The 21,830-nt window shown below is 39.4% G+C and overlaps 1 protein-coding gene across 1 annotated transcript in view; it reads left to right on the top strand.

Annotated features, from left to right (window-relative positions):
• Positions 1-18,994: 18,994 nt before the first annotated feature.
• Positions 18,995-21,830, top strand: part of LOC114480219 (hexokinase-1) — a 33,849-nt gene continuing 31,013 nt past the window's right edge. Inside the window, exons 1-2 of the mRNA XM_028474183.1 lie at positions 18,995-19,057; positions 21,272-21,434. Coding sequence (XP_028329984.1) covers positions 18,995-19,057; positions 21,272-21,434 — 226 coding nt within the window. The remainder of the gene's footprint in view (positions 19,058-21,271; positions 21,435-21,830) is intronic.

Genomic DNA, 21,830 nt, shown 5'->3' with positions numbered 1-21,830 from the left:
ATTTTACTCATTCTGCTTTTTGAAGATGAGGAGTCCACATCTGTAACTGCTACTTTGGTAAAATATGTAGCGGTGTTACATATTCTTTGGCAAATTTAATCTTTTTTTAGGATTCTTTTTTTTTTTTTTTTTCCAACAGCAAAACTGTGAATGTGGAATGTGGAACATTAATTATCTAAAATGATTATCATGGGCTATTGAACACCAACATTTTCTCATCCTTCAGTAAATGTTATCACACACTTTGAAACAGTATTTATGCAGCTTTGCTCAAAGCCTTACGAGACCTTTTTAGGTTTCCTAAGACACCCTGTACTTCTTGGCTCAACACTTGCAGGCAGCAGTCAGGCTATTTTTAACAGTCAGTCCTCCGTTACTGTGATACCCCTTTTCTTACTGTACGGATGCCTCTGCGGTTATTTATACTTACACAGGCCCAAAAAGAGATAATTTGCAAATGAGCAAATGGAAACGGGGCAGGGTGAAAAAATCTGCTTTTTAATTTGCATTACAATACAAAATTATGACTTATGTTCTCTCTTTGGATTGCAACAAAATTTGATGCTACAAAATTTACCAAAATAAAAAACCAGCTATATAAATTTTAAAGGTGCACAAAATAAATTCAAGTAAATAAAGTTTCAAAAAGCGCAGAGGATAATGACATTGGACCCTCCTGCTTCCCGTAGAAGCTCAGACGCTGCAGTGTTTACAAGATAGCGAACAATGTAGATGCTCCATTGACTCATAAGCAGTGTTTGGAATAACGACGTTTAAAATAACGGCGTTTGGAATAACGGCGTTTGTTTTTCAGTAACGGGGTAATCTAACTAATTACTTTTTACGCCGTTACAACGCCGTTATCATTACTGAGCGTTAAATGCGGTGCGTTACATGTATTGATTGAATAAACTTTTACCCGAAAGCATCCTGGCTTCTTACTCTGCTGTAGTGAGGAGGTGGGTTAAAAACATGGTAAGGGATTATGATTGGCTAAGGTGACGTGCCAGCACACGCGACACACACGCGAGACACACACACACACACACACGCGACACACACACACACACACACGCACACACACACACACACACACACACACACACACACACACACACACACACACACACACACACACACACACACACACGCACACACACACACGCGCACACACACACACACACACACACACACACACACACACACTACAGATTTGATGAAGCAGCAGAGATGGTGAGCGTGGAGCAGTCTGATGAAAAGTTGTCATTTTTAAGGTGGCGATACAAACACTACTTTATATTAATTGTGGTCAAAGGCAAGAATGTATATGTGAAGTGTTCATTATATCCAGGAGTAAAGACTTCGTCGACATCCGCTGTAAGCAACTCAAATTTAATGAAGCACCTCACGACACACGCATCAAAAAATCTTAATTATTTGACATATAGCAACTTTTTTTTTTTTAACAGGAACGCAAATAGTTACTTTCCTTGGTAATGAGTTACTTTTATTATAGAGTAATTTAGTTACTAACGCAGTTACTTTTTGGAACAAGTAGTGAGTAACTATAACTAATTACTTTTTTAAAGTAACGTTCCCAACACTGCTCATGAGTAGGTCTTGTGTAGTGATGCAATCAGAGAGAACAATCCGGCTTAAACAGCAAACAAGCAGCTGTTTAAGTGCACGCTTGTCTGGATATGAGCCAAAGTGTCCATTGAGCGGCTGAATTTCAACATGAAAAGATCACTCTCAGGTATGAAATATGTTTCTGTCACATCAATGTGCAGCCCACTGTGTCTTGTGGTTTGGTCTCAAAGAGCCATAGTTATGGACATAATTTACGATCTATCTATTTCAACCTCACTCAGAGCGTCACCCAGTCTAACCGTGGATGAGTCATGGCAACAAGGTCGCGAGGAACCTAGGCCACTACCGCATCTGTATGTGAAGCGGCTGACATAAGAACAGTCGAGCCGATCACTGCAGCCATCTCATTGACTCTGTAAAACCTGGCAAAAGTGCAATGAGTGCTCCATGACGCTGCTGCACATATGTCACTGAGATCCACCCCCTTCAGGGCTGCCCACGAGGTAGCCATACTGCGAGTAGGCTACCAGACCCCTAGGGACTGAGAACTCCTGAAATGAATAGGCCTGAGAAACAGTGGTGGTTCTAAGCAACTACCACCATAACATACAAAAAGCTGAATGTGTGCCTGTCTCAGCTGTTGTGTTTGGTCCACATATATTACCCTCAATACCCATACTGGGCACCGTGTGTCGAGAGCAATTCCTTCTTGACAGGCTGGTACAGGACAAAAGGCTTCCATATCGATAGCCTGATTGACTGTCTGAGGACTCACTATCTTGTGTAGGAAGAAAGGACTTGGCCAGAGAGACACCCCGGCATTTTCAGGATCCACCTTAAACAGTCATCACTCACAGAGAGTGCGTGGCGTTTGTTCACCTTTTAGCAGAGCACATAGCTGAAAGAAAGGCAGTCTTATGTGACAAAAGCTTAAGAATTGTCTTCTCCAGTGGTTCATAAGGGGCCCCAGCTAATGACCTCAACACCAGAGGATGGTCCCATGAAGGTCAGTACACGGCTGGCTCCTTGAGAAATTGGGACACCAGAGGGTGCTTCTCCACAGTAAGCCCCTCTACCGACTCATGGAACACAGAGATGGCCACGGAGTAAACCCTCAGGGTTTTAGCAGCCCTCCCAAACTCTAGGAAAGATTGGAGAAAATGGAACACAGTTGCTAGAGAGCAGGCGAAAGGGGCCATCCCTTTATTCTGGCACCAAAATAAAAAGAGCATCCATCTCTGTTGGTAACTGGCCCGTGTGGTGGGGTACCCTGGCATTGCTTATGGTGTCCAAGACAGCCACACTCAAGCCCTTAGAGGTTGACTGAGTAGGGGCCAGGTCCACAGCTGAAAGAAAGCTGGGTTCGGATGTCAGATTTGCCACAATGCCTGAGACAGCAGATCCGCTCTGACTGGGCCAGGGTCTTACATACACAAGGCAGAAGATTTGGAAACCACTCTTTCCTGGGCCAGTGTGGTGCTATTAGCGGGACCCTGTAACCACCCTGACTGACTCTGTACAGTACTGTATGTGGGGAATCAAGTGCAGCAGAGGAAAAGTATACATTAACCCTTCCGGCCACTCGTGAGACCGTGCATCCAGGCTCAGGGCCATGCTCTGATAAGACAGGGAGAGCCACCTCTGACAATGAGTTTTTTCCCGGTGTTACAGCTTATATCATATCATATTATGTGTCTTCTGTGTTGGTGAGAGAGTGAAAGCAATCCTAAAATTTTACATTTTTCTGGTCGCTGAATGGCGGAAGTCCATATTTGACAGAGAGTTGTGGGCGATTATAATGGCTGTCCACAATTTTAGACATTATTTTGGACTTAATCAGTTCACTACTGTCACAGATCAGCAGCCATCGTTCTCAGAAGCACAGGCACCCAAATGGCCATGAACGGTGATTCAATTACTGTGTGTTCAGTTGAGTCTCACCAACCAGTTTCTGCCACAGCTTCTATCTCAACACCTTCTTTTTCTAGTAGCTGCGGTGCTGATTCATATTGAGCTTTGATCTACACCCTGTGACACTGATGGTTGACATGACGACTATGGTTTTCTGTGCAGGGCTGTTTGGCTTTCTGTGGCTGGCCTGGCCACCCAGGTGGTGGACCCTACCGTCTTGGTCCCCGAGGTTCTGCAAAATCTTCATAGTGCCCCTCTCAAAGCTCACTTAGACCATGAACATGTTTTGGCATGCACGAGAGCTGTGCGTTAATGGCCCTCCATGCACACTGACATAATCGCGTGGTGTGAACAGTGTCATGCCTGTCAAAGGATAAAGTCCCCTGTGCCCCCTCACCAGGCCCCCATGAGGTTTTCACCAGACGAAAAATCATTCCAGCGAGTAGCTGCTGACATTCTGAGGTTATCTGCCACATCCAGTGGTAACTGCTATGTTTTCGTTATTGAGGAGTATTTCACTAAACTTGTCAATCTTTACGCTATTCCTGATCAGAGAGCCACTCCTGTTACTGAGTGACTCTTTAAGGATTATGTCCTGGAACATGGGATAATGGAAACACTACACACAGACATGGGCAGGCAAATTGAGTCGGAGTTTGTAAAACATTTGTGTGGCAAATTGGGTGTGAAGAAGACGTGCACCACGCTATACCATCTGAAGTCAGATGGGATGGTGGAGAAGTTCAATAGTACCCATAAGTGCAGTTTGAGATTCTTGCAGGGGTGGGGCAGCAAAAAATAAATAAAAAAATAATTAGATATATAGAAGGAGTTTCACTTCCCAAATATGGAATGAACACAAATGTATCAATATAAATGTTATTATTATTATCATCATTTCTGTAACATAAGTTTTGAAAGCTGTACCTGCCAAAATAAATCCAAAATGCTGCTGGAAATATTCAGCACCCACTGTAACTTAAAGAAGAAGAGAGTAAAGTTGCTCATTTTAAGTAGTGTTATTATATATGATGTTCTACATCAGTGGTCTCCAACCATTTCAAGCCCAAGATCACTAACCTCCACTTTGGTGACGACAAGATCTACCCAATGAAGTATAATAAAAAAAAATTAAAAAAAGAAAAGGTTTTTACTTCTACTTTCACTCTTTTTATTCAGGCTAACTTTATTTGTATTACATGATATGTTTTGGTCCAACATTCAAAAATAATGAAACCAAAATGCTGTAACTAGCATAATATAAGTGGACGTATCATTTGATCCTATTGGTCAATTTAATGTGCCTGTTAAGTTGAAAAAAATACAAGGACTGTAATTGATGACAGAAACATGAATCAGCCATAATGTATTTGTGTTATTTTTCTTTTTTTCTTTCCTAACAATGTCTTCCTATCTCTGGCTGATCCTTATTTCCATCTCTTTTCTGTGTCCCTGCTCTGTTGGAGCTGCATCTGCTTGGCTGATGTTATTTTCCCTTACTTCTCTCTCTTCTCTTTGCTCCTTTACTATTTTGGCTACTTCTGCATGATCAATATCATTAAAAGTTTTGATACTCTGTCCTCCTTCATCTGACAGACTGTCAGTCACTCTGTGCTCCTCTCCACAGTTGCAGAATTTGAGTGGCACTTCTCCAATGAACTCTCCATACATCTGCTCACCACTACAATTTGGGCACCTTTGCCTTCTTCTGCACACGGCTGCCACATGTCCATAAATTTAGCATCTACAATATTTCTAGCATCTAGAAGCCTGAGTAGAGGGTAGCATTAGTCCTCACAGAGAAACTCAAACTCATGTAACCCACCAACACCATTTGTGGAGGAACCACTCCTTCAAACTCTGTCATTACTGAAAGACTCTCCACTTACTTTCCTTCGACTGCTCTGAACAACTGAGAAAGAAATTAAACAGGAACCCCATTATTAATCTTAAATTGTGTTTTAAATCACACGGAGACCAGTAACATGTAAAAATTGCACCTTGTTAACATACAGTCAAGAATACAGACCTCTGGTGCTCTCTTGTGGACGTAGTAAGGGATTGCTGAGATGTACTAGTCAGGGAGCTAAAGCCTTAAGTTAAAGTTTTTCTGGTAGTCTAGGACATGTGTTGCACCCTCCGCTCCAACAGTGTGGGAGAGGTAAGGTGGTTGCTTTTGAACCAATAAAGGGACAGAGAAGCAGCACACACTTTTTTTCAACTCTATGCACGTCAGAAGCAATCAATCGACAAACCATCGGACAATAATAAATTTCAAATTACACATAGTATTTACCCTATATTAGTAATATTTCAGCAATTATAGAAAAATAATAATTATGAAATATATTCTTTTTAACTCTAATTTAAAAAAATTCTACTTTTAAACTGTATATAATATACTTTCAAAGTTATTTGAATAATAATTCCAATACCTTACCATTTTCAATATTAACCATTTTTAACTCGTCACACATGCTTATCATAAATCAGGGGGGTGACAGTTGATATCTGTTGGACAACTCTTGATATTAACCCCAGATACAGCCAAATTATGAAATAAAGATTTAAAATCATTTTAGGAGTATAATATTGTGAAATAACCCTTCCCCCTCAAATTTTTGGCATCCGGGGTGGGCGTTGGTCATGAAAGAATTATGGCTGTCGCTTTTGTTTTGCCCCTCATCATGTCTTAGTTATTTTGCTTAGGAAAGACATCAAACCATGACAAACCATGACTATCCACTGTATGTTCAAAGTTTGATCAAGTTTAAGGCCAATTTTAATTGTTTTAATAGAATAGACAAGCACTCACAATTAGTACTAGCATCTTTTCAAAGCTAGTGCCAGGATCTGTAAATGATGAAAATGCCATTGTGATTGGAGAGGCAATGTTTAAAGATGTTGAGCATGGCCAGAGGGATTTTACAGTACCATCTCTAAGAAGCTAGTCAGAGAAGATTCCAGCAAATCTGTGAAGATTGTTGACTCCAAGGTCTATGACCTGAATGCCATCTACTCAAAGGACATTGCATTATTATCCAGTATTATACAGATATATTGATGTGAATGAGGTGTTTATCTATGAGCTTCTACAATGCTCCTTGTCTTAGGTGAGAAAAATTGGAAGAGTTATTCATCTTCCCCAGACTTGCATGCTCTTCCAGCAACGAGGGAAGCTTTCATTGAAAATGTGAGGAGGGCCCATTTTCAGACACTTCATTGCCAAACTCCTGGTTCTGACGCACCACCAGTAAACCCAGAACACTTTGGCTGGAAAAAAGACACAATAAACAAATCTGTTTGGCCTATTGCTCTTCCAGACAACTCTAAACCTGCTCCTGATTTCATATGCTTCAGTGTAAGATGCTCCAGGACCACAGTAACTTGAACTAGTCATTGTGATATTGTTCAACTCTTAACACTAGAAGTCCCAGGGATTTCTATATCCCCCCAGAAGTCCCAGAGCAGGGTCAAATGAACTCTAGGACCAAACTGACGACTCTGATGGCTACAATTTGCATCTATTCATTTGTAAATGAATCACCTGAGAAATCAGCAGGGGGGAGAGCCTGACTCTAACAATGGAAGTCTGGAATGTTAGGGGGAAGTGCCCTGGAAGCTAAAGTCACAATGCCCCGTTTATTAACTCGTTCTGCTTGATGCTGGGGGAGAACAAACACAAACTACAAACATTGAAAGAAACAGAGTCACCTCTTCCAACACACCTGATTCAAATGATTATCAGGCTTCTGCAGAGCTGGATGATCATTTGAATAAGGTGTGCTGATTAGTGGCCCTCGAGGACCGGAATTGGACACCCCTGGAATACCCTGTTGTCATGCAGCCTTTTGTGCTGTGGGGAATAAATAGCTGGCTGCTTCCACCTGCTGACACTCCACACTTATTCTACTCAAAATGCAAAGAAGATTTACCACTCAAGAAGCGTTGGAATTGATCCTAAACAATGCAAACCCTTGTGACTCAGATGGGGAGGACATAAACCTTCAGCCAAATTCGGATTCGGACTCTGAGCTGTCTTCAGGTTAGATTTCCCAAACATCCTATTTTCATTTCCTGACTTTATTTTTATTTAAAACCGAAGAAAAGAATAATTTGAATTTGTTCACATTGCAGATGACGAGACTGCTCCTCATCTGGAAAAGAGAGCTCGGTTGGAGAGTGAGCCCACAGAGACGGCGAAAGAGGGCACAGTGTGGCATGAAGAACATGTGGGTACAATTCTCCGTTTCACTCCAATGGAACCGTACGCTGCAGATGGAGAGCCAACAGCAAAGGCCAGAAGAAGAATCAGGAGTCGCCTTCAGAGCTTCCTCTGTTTCATTACTGTTGGCATGCTCCGTCCCATTCAAGAATGGACTATTCAGCATGCACGGCAAACGGAGCAGACGGACTGGTTCATGATCCTCCATGAACTAATGGCATTTATTTCTGTTATTATTTTGAGGGGGGTGACCAAGGTTCCATCTCTGCGTGACAGCTGGTCAGCATGCCTGGGAAACCCACTTATCACTGGAATTATGTCACGAAACCGTTTCCAAGACATCATGCGTCACCTACGATTTGATGACATGTTTACGCGCAGTGAGCGAGTGCAGACAGATAAGTTTGCTGCAATTTCGGATGTGTGGGGATCGTTTGTTACCAACTGCATCACATGCTACAACCCTGGTCGACACATCACAATTGATGAACAGCTTTTCCCATCGAAGACTCGCTGCTGTTTCCTGCAGTACATTGCAACAAAACCCGACAAATTTGGCATAAAGTTTTGGGTGGCTTGTGATTTGAAAACAAAGTACATCTGCAATGTCCTCCCATATCTTGGAAAGGACCCCAGTCGTCCCAGTGAGGAGAGACTTTCTGAGAGTGTGGTGATGAAGCTGATGGAACCATTTATGGACAAAGGCAGGACGGTCACCACGGACAATTTCTTTACATCACTGACACTTGCACGACGACTGCTCAGCCGGAAAACCACCATCCTCGGGACAGTCAACAAGATTCGCCGGGAAATTCCTCAGTCAACTAGAAAGATGGACCGCAAGGAATTCACCACTCAGGTATGTTGTTGGTCTTTTTTATTCCATCAACACCTCTGAGTGTGTCATTGTGTTTAAAACCGCTATAATAACAACAATTTCTTCTTTTTTAGGTGTTTTCCACCACTGGTGCCACGCTGACGGTGTATGCGCCCAAACGAAAAAAGACCGTCTACATTCTCAGCAGCATGCACAGCGTGGTTGAGACTGAGGAAACCATCAAAAGGAAGCCAAACACCATCACCCAATACAACACCACAAAGTGCGGAGTGGATGTGATGGACCAGATGGTGCGGGAGTACAGTGTGCGCACAGGAACACGGCGATGGCCAGTCGCCGTGTTCTACAACATGATCGACATGGCGGCACTCAATGCACATCTGCTTTATCAAGCATGCACCGGGGTGCAGGAGAGACGGGTGGACTTCCTGGTTCAGCTAGCAAGAGAGTTGGCTAACTCTCATGTGAGTGAAAAGAAGGCACTCAAAGAGCAACTGCGCCAACAACAACCGCCTACACCTGGCCCTGGGAAAAGGGCTAAGTGTCAGATCAACCATTGCTGCAAGAGCAATCGCGCAACTGTGCGATGTGTTCATTGCCACAAATACACATGTGGCAAATGTAGGAGAGAGATACCGTGGCAGTGCCAAGTATGTCACGAGTCTCAATAAGAGGATGAAGGAGATTCTTCTAAATATCTGCACAGTTGCTTTGTTATTATCATTATTTTTATTTATTTTGTTTGTTTTTTTTTACACAAATAAAAACCATTGAAAACAAATCACAGTTGTTCTTTTGCACATTTCTCACACCAAACTGTCATTAAAAATAAATAATTTTTGTGTTCTCTTTGGGTCAAATGACACCTCTCTGGGTTTTATAGGTAAAAAGTTCATTTGACACCTCTGTGGGACTTCTAGTGTTAAAGCTGCAGTATGTAGGTTTTTTTTTGTTGCTTCATTTAGTCAAAAATCCATAATCACCTTTGAGCATATTGTAATACAAACTATTCTGAAGGGACAGTGCACTTTTACTCCTTATCTTGGCCCTTTATAAGAAATCCAGGAGTGAAATACAACATTTCAGCCAATCAAAAATATTATTACAGAGAGTAGCTTTGTGGTGTTACTATTGGCTGCCCGACTAAAGTCGATGTGTGTTTGCGTCCTCTGTATTAAAGTACAATGGTAGACATTCCATCAGCAGAAGTCTCCATCACAGCGTTAGACACAACGTTTACACTGCAAAGCAAGACAAAAAAAAAGAAGACCGATGTGGAGAAGAAACAGAATAAAGGCATAAACATAGTGAGGTGAAACAGAATCCAAGGACATCCAAGACTATGTGCAGTCTGCCCCAGTACTGGGGAGAGTGAGAACACACCAGATAAATCACATTTGTCACTAGTCTCTATTGAGAAAAGAGTCACGAAGAGCTCCACATTTGGTGTATTCACCAGGATACCAGTTAGTGACCATAGGAGGGGGGGAGCGTAGCTGTTTTTATACAAGTCTCATGATTCTACATACCGAAGCTTTAATGCTATTCCTCTGTTTACAATCTGCCTGTTTATTGACCACAGAATGTTCACTTGCTCACTTCCAAGGTCTTTGAATGAGACAAGCCTAGTGAATACATAATATAAGCCTTTGTTAGATTTCTGGGCTCTGACAATTAGGTACAAAGTTCATATTACCATCTTCAACATTTTGGATTATTCTTTCCTTTTTACTTTGGGTATTCAAAATCCTGCTAACAGAATTATAATAATTTGCTTAGTAACAATGGCCAGAAAAACATTATTTTTCTCTACTGGGTGTCATATGTCAAGCCATATTCAAAACTGTGTAAAAAAATTATTAAGTTTCAGGAGTTAATATCTAAAATTGCCCAAAAGGTATCAACTGTCATCTTCCTGATTAATGATAAGCATGTCCAAATCTACCTGAAAGAAAAGAACTTTATCCGGCAAAATCAGATACACTACAATGGGCTGGGCTTGGGTTTTTGGACTGAACACACTGTCTGGATTGTTGTTGGAGCGAACCAACAAACTTGACCTTGATTACAATACCAAGAAACAAAATAATCTAAAATTCATACACAAAGATTAGTATGAAGTATTGGATCAACATAGACTATAATGCACCTATTTAAGTTATTTTCCTCTGAACGTAGGACAATGACAAGCGTTTGTTAAATCTTGTCGTTATTTACAAATGGCACTTTTTCATAGGTGTAATTTGTTACTCAGCAAAGCAAATTGTTAGGGTTTTTTTCCTCCAAAAGTCAGGAGTCACATGATTGCTCACTTTATGAAAAAAATTAATAAAAGCAAATATTTTTTTCCTTTTTTAAGTGAAATGCAGTACAATTAGAATTTGTTCATATTTTGGAAATATATAAACACATTTATTATGAAAAAACATGAATCTTTTAAATTATTTTACTTATGCTTACCGATTACAGCGGGACAATACGTCACAAGAGGTTTAGTCGAGGGCACGAGTGGTATCACCTGCAAATCTACTACACAACAGGGTATTCTTGTTTGTTTTAATTTTTTATATTTCTTTTCAGTTGAAAAGGTCATGCCCAGTGCATGTAAGTATGCCAGAGTTGAAGTTTTTTTCTTTTTTTTGTTTTAAAGCATGCATGGTTATTTCAACTGCAATTTATTTTTTCTTTCAAAAAATATTGTATCATATACCTAGGTGGAGTTTGAGATTCTTGCTGGGAAGGGTGAATGAATATAATTGCATATAAAGACCACCTTGAGATTCGTGCCAACCACATATAGGCATTAATCACAATAAATTAATTACAGAAAAATAATGCACTAAAAAACAAAAAAACCTTTCTCATTTCACAAGTTCCAAATATAACCATAATACTGATGCACAGACCACAAAACAGGAAACGGGAGAACCCGAGGAGAAGTATTTCCTGTGTTTCATGGGCATTAATTTTAGTTCCACCTTAATGTTAAACATGTAGCAGCTAGCGCGGACAACAGTCGTGTCCGAGCAATTAGGTATTGTCAGTCCTCTCTCAAGATGACAGGGATTCAGAGCCAAAATGATTAAGTCCATGACTGACAAATTAACAAACTCACTGGCTAAATGATTTTAGTGGACTGTCGACCACTCTCGGTGGTAAAGGATGTGGGCGGGGCTAGAAGAAGTGCTACTGATAGTATCGTCTGACCTAATTTAACAACTGCTATGTAGAAAGACTATTTCAAACTAATTTCATCAGCTTCATCAGTTGGTCTTTTTATTTCATGCCACAGATATTCTAACTATTTTGCACAGTTCAGTTTCCACTTCTCTGGAATGAGCAGTACTAAATGCTGTTTTTTTTCCTTCTTTTTAATACACAAAAACAAATTTGTTTTAGAAAGTTTACAAAAAAATCCAGAAAAGCATGAATATAGCTTACTTAAATTTAAGTTTGTGCTTTGTGAACAATGCAATCATAATATTCTTTATTCATATTACACATTATGTTAGCACTCAGTGATGAAAATAATAAACACTATCTTGTTTACGCTCATTTATTGTATTCATTGATTCAGTCATATACAAAAATAAATTTAAATTGAAAAAACGTTACTTTTCGTGTCATATATTGTTAGGCAAATAATTTAGATTTATCGAGATTAATTAATTACAAAGTCTCTAATTGATTAGATAACATTTTTAATGGCGTCCCACCACTAGCTTTTAATGTAAGGGGACAATGAGTTCTCTATATACGACATGTATCTGACCCTCATAAGGGGCTTACAACCTACTTATCTGTGGATGGATGGAGTTTTTGAGACAGGATATATCAATTATTATATTATTAAAGAAACAATGATGACAAAACCACATATTTCCCCTCATTGCATTAAGTAGTATTAACATTTTCTTCAAAGAATCAAAGAGGTAGTTTTCTGTTACCATTGGTAGATATTTTCCCAGTGAAACAATTTGTTAGTTCACTGTATTCAGTAACAACAATCTCCCCTAAGTGCATACCATAATTAATCATGGAGTTCAACAGGGTTCAGTTTCAGGACCAATACTCTTCACATTATATATGCTACCCCTAGGCATCGTTACCAGGTAGCATAACATAAATATTCACTGTTATGCAGATGATACATGTCTTTATTTGTCTATGAAATCAGATTAAACACATTTGTTATTAAACTATTAAACATTAAAGAAATAAAGAAATACAATACTGGATTAGTTGAAACTTTCTCCTTCTTAACCAGGACAAAACAGAAGATAATCTATTTGGATAAAATCCCAAAGACAAATTATCAGAGTGAGTACAGTACAATCTTTGCATGACATTACTCTCAGTACCACAGTGAAAACTCTAGATGCTATCTTTTATACAGATTTATCCTTTAACTTTTGTATTACGCAAATCTCAAGGACTGCCATTTTATACCTTCATGATATCTCTACAATCAGGAATATCTTGGGTCAGAGTGATCCTGAAAAACGAATCCACACATTTGATTATCATCACGCTTTACTGCCAGGATTTTCCAGTAACTCATTAAAAAGTCTGCAATTGATCCAAAACGCTGAAGCTAAAGTACTAACAGGTAAAAACAGGAGAGATAATATTTGTCCAGTATTAGCTTCTCTTCATGGGCTTCCTGTGCAAGTTAAAATATAATTAAAAATCCACCTGCTGGCAAACAAAGCTCCTATTGATCAAGCTCTAGTAATTCTTTAAGACCTGTTTGTGCCCTATTGTCCAGGTAGAACACTTTGCTCCCAGTCTTCTGGCATACTGCATGTTTGCAGCATATATAAAAGTCAAACAGGAGGCAGAGCATTCAGCTATTAGGCTTCTTGCTAATGAAACCGTAGCTCCAAGTTAAAGTATAGGCCTCCAGTATTCTCTACCTTTTAAGGTACAGTCCACTATCTTGGAAGCTAGCAGGTTTTAAGATAGCAAGACCTATTTTACGGTGCACCCCGTTTTCCCTCCCCCGGGAGATCCACATCCCCACAGGGTTGAACGTGTATCTGAAATAAAAAATAACAGTTCTGCCCAAAGCAAAACCAATACTGAACTGTCCAACCGGAAGACAGACACCTCTGCATCACTTTTCAGGCCCAGATCCTCGTCTGTGATCCCGGGAATGGTGTCACATGATAAGTATGCATGCAGGAGGAGGGAGAGATAAAGGGGGGCATAGGCAGGACGATTCATTAAAACATAACAGTATATTTTGTGATGAGTGCAATGAGATTACTTGTTGTATTTGGCGCTCTACTGTATATAAAGTCGAAATGAATTGCATTGAAACCTGAGACTTGTTTGTGTGATATTAGGTGAAACACGTTGTGTTTGTCCATACATAAGACTGAGATGGAGGTCAGATGACCTTGATGCAGTAAAGAAGAACATTCGAAATGGTTCACTGACATCTTGTCAGCATTTTCAGATGACCTGTTGCTTCCTTTACACACAGTGCAGAGACATAATTCCCCTGTCAAGAGCATTTTCTCAAGACCTTTACAGCACAGAGTCAGGCTTAGTAAATACACAGGCACAGTGGGATTTCATCTCTTTTTGCTCTTGTACAAATGCCATTCAGATAAACATAAAGGGTCTACGATGTTCATTGAACTTATAATTACACATTCTATTTCAATGTCGGCAGAAGGAGAGTACTGGTATTTGGGCACCAGTCCAGGACTTTAGTTCTGGAGTTTAGGCCTCCCCCTCTCCTGGGCCCCAGCACTCATTGTGTTTGTAGTAGCACTAAAGGAGTTTATTGGAGCATGATGATGAGATGGGCAGGACTTTCACAAGTTTAAAATCTCCATTTCTTTTCATGTTCTTTAGGCATGGTATGGCATGTGTAAGCTTTGTTTAGTAAAGCTACTCTATAATTGTAACTATGTCGTTCTATCATTGCGAACATGTATATTTTTATATTTAGTCCATTGAATGTTTGGCCAGTTATGATGAGGGCATATTTAACACCAGTGGGCCTCATTTTTTATGTATTTATAGTGTAGCCTAACCTTTTGGAAACACATTTATTCATCCTTCCTTCTGTGGTCATGACATAACGAGGGCCTGTTTTAAATTTGCTTTGTAAACTGTTTCAAATATCCATTTATTTAATGTAAAAATGCACATTTCTGCTGTGTCAAAGCTAACTCATGATTCTGAGAGCCAAGCAAGTGGGCATTGCACTGTAAATATTTACTCACATTTTTGTCTGCCCTTCGCTGAATAAAAGAGAGTGTGCACATTCTCAGTGAAAAAATGATAAAGCAGCACATGCAAACACATATTCAATACCGGCTAAGAAATTTTAATCAAATAAAACAGAATGCCTTTATTGTCATTGCACAAGAATATACAATGACATTTTTGGTGATACACTGCAGTGTTAAATTTATTGATTAAAACTTTTTGCCATAGTTTTTGTCGACTACGTTTTTTAAGTGACAATAACACGACTATGACTAGTGCTGTCAATAGATTAAAAATATTGTGGGATTAAATAATTATGCTCTGTGATTAATTAATCTAATTAATCTCTTTTTTAATCCCACCTAAAAGTAGCTGAGAAATGCCCTCAACTTGAGGTATTTTCATTTAAATTACATTATTGTGGCAGATCGAATCAATGATATATAACAAACTGTCTTTATAAATGTTTTTAACAGACAATTACATTCCTCTGTATGGGAAATATTGATGTGTCATTTTGTCAATCTCCAAATAATAGAAATGAAATAAAAAATCAGGTCCATGCGTAGTGCTATAAGTTAGCACATCATAAACAGTAAGAACACTTTTACGATTAATACAATTATTGAACACCAAACTTGTTACTTTTTCTCTCCTTCAGAAACGGACCCATCAATCACAGTGCTGTAAATTAGCACATCAAAAATAACATTGTTCATCACATAATAAAGTACTGTAATAACATCAAGTAATCACTTCTAGTAGTAGTATTATCCACGCCCACATCCTCTACCACAGAGAGTGGTCCACTGTCCACTGCAGTCATTTATCCACTTTGTTCATTTGTCACTTATGGATTTATTCATTTTGGCTCTGAACTCTGTCATCTTGTCCAGTGTGGATTGGTCACTCGGTCTAGTGTATTGTCGGAAGGACCGCTGCCCGTGTTAGCTGCTACATAGTTAGCATTGAGGTGGAAGAGCTGTGCTGGAAAACTCTTTCTTGTACAATTTGCACACAACTGGGCTAGTTGTCCATCCAGTGAGTTTTTTTTTTTAACCAAAATTGAAATTGACGCGCACCATTGTAGCCGGTGCATCAGTATTATGGAGATACCAGAAACGCGTGCTATTAGAAAGGTTCTGCGCTGTTTGGGGTTGCAAAAGAAGAAGCGATTAATGGCGTTCATTTTTTTAGTGCGTAATTTTTTCTTGTAATTAATTAATCATAATTAACATGATCAATGACATCCCTAACTATGACTAATAAAAAACTACATGTGAACGAAAACCAAGTCAAAACATTTTGATATTTTCTTCAACTAACAAAAACTAAACTATAGTTTTGTCACATGGGGTGCAATCCAATCAGAACTTGTGATCATATGATTTTATGCAAGGATCACATGAATTCTGTCTCTCTTTAATTACATATATTATTACCAACCCATATCAGGTTGATACATGATAATTGAATTTTTAATAAATGTATTAGCTCTTATGCCTTTTAGTCTACTGTCTACATCTGAGATGACAGATTTAGTCGACCAGAATCTTAATGTCATTTGGTTGATTAAAACAAGACCATAACTAAAATAGTCCTGATGACTACATTTTTACTAAAACTAAGTTGAATTTTAGTCAAAGACTATGACTAACACTAAATCAAAATGTGCTGCTAAAATCAACACTGCTACACTGTCACTTTCTATTTGACTAACGGTCTCCAACAATGAAAAAAAAGATTCTGTTTTTTCTTCAGAGCTCAGAACATGAATCTGATCTCTGTAAAAGCAAAACATTTTGCCTGAAGGTTGTCGTAATAAGCGTATCAGATTTCATTCTGAGCCAAAGAATTTTACAGCAGTGGTTTCAAACTTACTTTATTTCAGGGACCAAATGCGGACCAGCTTGATCCAAAGTCGGCCACAGATTTTAGGTGGGAAAACAATAAATTTCAACATAAACGTGTCCTAGTTTTCACTTTCACGCATAAATAATATGTAAAGTATGTAAGGTACTGACAATATCCAAACAGGCCCTGCAAGAGTTATTTGAACAATTTGAGATTAAAAATGACTACAATCATGTGATGTAATCACAGGAAAACTGTGAGCACTGGCAAATATTGTTGAGTTTGACCAAATGTGTTGTATTTGGAGTGTCTGAGATTTATAGAATTGAATTATTGGTAAGTTTCTACTTTCTTCTATGGGCATAATTGGATGCTTCAGGGGGCTGTATTTGGCCCCCGGGCCTTGAGTTTCTGAGTTTGACACATGGTTAATGGGCGTACAGAGACTGACATGTTTTTTTTTTAAAGACAATTGAAAATAATTATGAATAAAGACATATTGTAATAATAATGAACATATCTCTACACTAATGTCTCTGCATGTTTAAAGCTCTGCTTTCAATAGTGTCATTAACACAGCCAGGCTTAACCACTGTGTTGATAGACTCTTCTAAGTGTTTGAAAGGGAGAGAAGGTTTGGCCTTAATGTCTGCGGGGACAATAGCAACACAAACAAAGGTGATTATGACCAGAGAAGGTCACCCTGAAGCAGCCATGACACCAAGCTTTAGAGGGGAGAGTGAAAGCTAAGCTAAGCCCTCGCTCCTCTTTCTCTGAGCTGCACTGATCAGACTCGGATAGAAAAGGCAGAGCAGCTTTTTTTCTCCTTTTACCAGCCGCTTTGGAGGAGGGGGTGGTCCTATACCACCACAGTTAACGGAGAGAAAAGAAGAGACGTCACAGGGGGCTTTGCACGTCATGTGTCAGCAGATTTGCTCTGTATCACGTAGGACGTGATGATGTAACAAAGCTATGAATAGCAATGCTGAAATTGGTTGCATTAGGCCTAATTGACTATTCTTCATAGGATTCAGAGATGAAAAAACTCACATCAACGTAATATTTTCTACAACAGAAAATTTTACAGCAGATAAAAGAACATTATAGGTTTTTGTTCTCTCCAACAGTAATTAATACAGCAGATAAAACCTCTCAATGGATTTCGATCATGTCACTGATGTTTTGTTGCATATTTTCTTTCAGGTTCTGTAGAAAATGTGATTTCTGAGTTGTAAAAGATAATTCATGTTAACTGTTTCCATGGTAACGTGGTGCAGATCCAATCATTGTGACTGGATTTGCAATCGGGTGAAAAACTAGTAAAATATGGATTTAGAGCCTTTAATATAGTGTATGTCTATCATTGACATCACACTTCAATAGAGCTGAATACATTCTCTCTTTCAAATTAAAAATATACTTAGGAATGCTTTGAATGAGTCGGACTATAAATGTCATAAGCTTAGGTTACTGCTTAATGTAAAATTAGGTTCTGCTGAGTGTTAATCTAAGCTTAAACTAAGAGGAGACATTTAAAAGGGTAATAATTTTGTTGTAATGGGTTAATGATAATAACTTGTAATTATGTTTTACTTGTACATCAGAACGGTTGGTTGATGCACAGCTTGTCTCACAGCTGTGAGGGTGTGCTGCATCAGATAAGAAGCCATCAGTCATGAGGCTGTAGCGTTAGGAGATGGCTGCATGTTCGATGCCCTTCAGCTGGCAGTTGCAGCAGAGTGTGATGACGTCACATTGCGTGTGTGAGCCCTGTCCCTCCGCACGTCCACCTTCTGCTGGCATGGCCGATGTGCTTTGCTCAGAGGAAGGGACTCTCTTTTCTCTCTCATGCTGCCATTCATCGTCTGATGCAGATGCAGCTTCCACCTTCAGCTCACGACTCTGTTCCCTCCCCCTCCCCTTGTCGTCCCCCTCTTTGCTCCGCCCACTTCCCCTCATCACATTCTGAGCTCAGCCAATCCTGATGCAGGATGGGGGCAGGGCATAGCAGAGCTCTGAGCTTGGAGGAGGGAGGAGGGAGGAGGCAGGTCAATCAGCCCGTGTGTGTGTGTGTGTGTGTGTGTGTGTGTGTCAGTGACTCCTCCCTGTCGCAGACTAGCAGGCACAGCCGCTGCTGTTTTAGTCCTGTTTCTGAACACTTTTCCCTGCTTTAAGCCGGTGTTCAGCACAGACCGACATCACCTTCACTGCAGGAGAGAAGCATCTGTGAGGGGGGGTCAGGAAAGAAAGTCTTCATCTTTTAGTCTCCATTTGTCCTCCTGTGGACACCCTGTGGACACCCTGTGGACACCTTGTAGCAGCTGACAGCAAGAGGCGGACGTGCAGGCAGGATGATAGCAGCTCAGCTTCTGGCCTACTACTTCACTGAGCTGAAGGATGACCAGCTCAAAAAGGTAAGAGCACTTTAAACTGATACTATGGCTTTGTATGGGGGGTAATGACATGACAACAGGTTAGTTAGCACTATCAGGTGTCAGTGGCTTCATACTGGGAGATTGGGGGGGTGAAGGGTGTTGTAAAAGCAGAGGAAGGAGGCCCAGATCAACCCTGAGCTGGATCTCATTTTGGGAGTTGACATGAATGCCCTTGAAATGGGGCTCATCACCGAGTGCTTCCGGAGCACTGGTTGCCATGGCGTCCGAAGCTGACAGGTGTCTGCAATAAGTCATCAGCACCATCGTTTTTCACACCAGCTTTTTATTCTTTCATAACTGAAATTATATTTATAGACTTAAGCATCCCATTATAGCTAAATCATATAAAACACCCATACAGTATGTGTTTCTACAGGACACACACACACACACACACGCACACACACACACACACACACACACACACACACACACACACACACACACATAATTATATGTGAAATCTATATATTAATTTATCTTATGAATGACCTAGAAAACAACTGCAAATCAGTTTTGTGCAAATTCAGTGATAGATGGGAAAAGCAGACCTAGACCACAGTGATGGGAGAGGAGTAAGTGGAAATGTCACGTGAGTTGAGATGAAATGGGATGTGATATCACAATGGGAACTTCCTGTCATGGCAGCGCTCAGGGTCAACCAGAGATAGGTCACTGGAACTGAACTGCTAACATTCTCACTGAAAAGATGAATATACACAATCAATAAGCAGTATGGACAACAAGATATATGTAACAGCACATGTATTATTAGGCAGCAGCAAAAGAAAAAAAAAACAAAATAAAATCCATCTCTCTCAGGTTAGAAGTAGAATGGTAAAAATATAAAATAGGAGATTCATATTGATATAACACTATATGTAAGTCCAGGCCTCAACTGTTACATACTTTTTGTGTTGTCGAGCTTTGAAACTTATATATACCTGTAAAGTATTTGAGGGATAAAATGTCAGCTGCTTGTAATGGCACATAATACATTTCTGAACCGCATTGTACCCAATGACATACACTGTGAGTTATATAAAAACAACAAATATAATATCCAGTGGAAAATCTGCTAACATTACAATAACCAGGCACGTTAGAGCCTGAAATGTTATGATATAACTAACAAGACCTGCATTGTTATAAAAAGTAATAAACCCAAACTGTAATAACTATATATATATATATATATATATATATATATATATATATATATATACACACATCTGTGTATGATACTACCCTCTACATTGAAGCAATAACTCATTGAATCCATAAATAATTGACTCCCTCTATGATATAATATAAATATTACACTATTAGGGGTGAAATGTTTTGCCTGCCTCATCATGTAATAATGATGGCAACAAGTTTTAACATTTTGAGCTCAGCATCTTCTTATAATATTAACCAGTTTCAACTTTTTCATTTTGGGTTTTATTACATTTTTAAAATTACATTTCTGGCTGTTACATTATTGACCAGTTAATACATTTCAGGTTTTATTATATTATTATTATTATTATTTTTTTTTAAAATAACAATTCAAGTCTTGTTACTTATCAGGCTCTAACAAGGATCATAATCTGTTCTACAACCATTTTTATTACAACTATTTTTGTGTATTTATTTTATTACTGTTTCTATTGTTTCCCAGGTTCTTCTGCAACAATTGAACTGGAGGGTTTAGTTGAATTATCCTAATTCAGGTTTTTCCACCTGAGGTACTTTGTATTGGGCAAAATCATTAATTGGTTGTTTTGTGGTCAACATGCCACATAAATACATGGGATGCACTGTGTAGTCCCGGAGATACATGAAATAATGGTGAAGTTATATAATTAAACACAATGACATCTTTACTTGATGTCGTCTTTTTGTAATATTTCCCAAGGACATTTCATCTTCAAATGTATTAAAGCACAATGGCTACTCAATGCTTAAGAAGTACCAGCAGTATAACATGCAACATGTTGTAAAATCTACTAAACAATGATTTGCTTGGTAATGGTTTATAGTTCTTAAAACTGTGGCCACAAAATGTAAACGTTGGAAAAATTGCTTAGAGAAAATCTTTTAAGATTGCAATAAAACCCTTGAGCAAATACAAATGCAGGCGGTTTGTTTATGTATCTCACTTCCTTACTTAACTGAGTTTAGTAATGCCCTTACCTGTTTTTCCCTCAGATTGACAAGTATCTTTACTCAATGCGGTACTCGGATGAGACGCTGAAGGACATCATGAGCCGCTTCCGTCGGGAAATGGAGAACGGATTGGAGCGTGACACCAATCCTACAGCAACAGTCAAGATGCTGCCCACTTTCGTCAGGTCCATTCCTGATGGCTCAGGTAAGGCCTGAAAGAACATTTGTATTAAACTCATTTAACCATGCTAAAAGTGTCAATGTCTACTTTGGCCTAAAACCATGCTGGGTTAACATCCTGCTTGAACTGTGGATTATATGTGCTTTTGTGGTCAATTTATCCCTTTGATTTAATGACAACAGGGGTTTCCTGTGATAATGTTAGAGTGCTGTGCAATGTATACTGTGAGTCTTGTTGTGAATCATTTGACCACGCTGTTTATACAAAAGGGAACTACTGAGTTCAAATCAGGAGCACAAACACAAAGAGGCTTCCGTCACAGATCAGGCCCAGCCAACACATCAGCACATTTTTCAGTGACAGGTCCCAACAGGCCACATCAGGCTGTGCTTTAACACATTTTACAGTAAGTATAGATTG

The sequence above is a fragment of the Gouania willdenowi genome, chromosome 1, assembly GCF_900634775.1.
Source record: "Gouania willdenowi chromosome 1, fGouWil2.1, whole genome shotgun sequence".
Classification (NCBI taxonomy): Eukaryota; Metazoa; Chordata; class Actinopteri; order Blenniiformes; family Gobiesocidae; genus Gouania; species Gouania willdenowi.
This window is presented reverse-complemented; position numbering and strand designations above follow the sequence as displayed.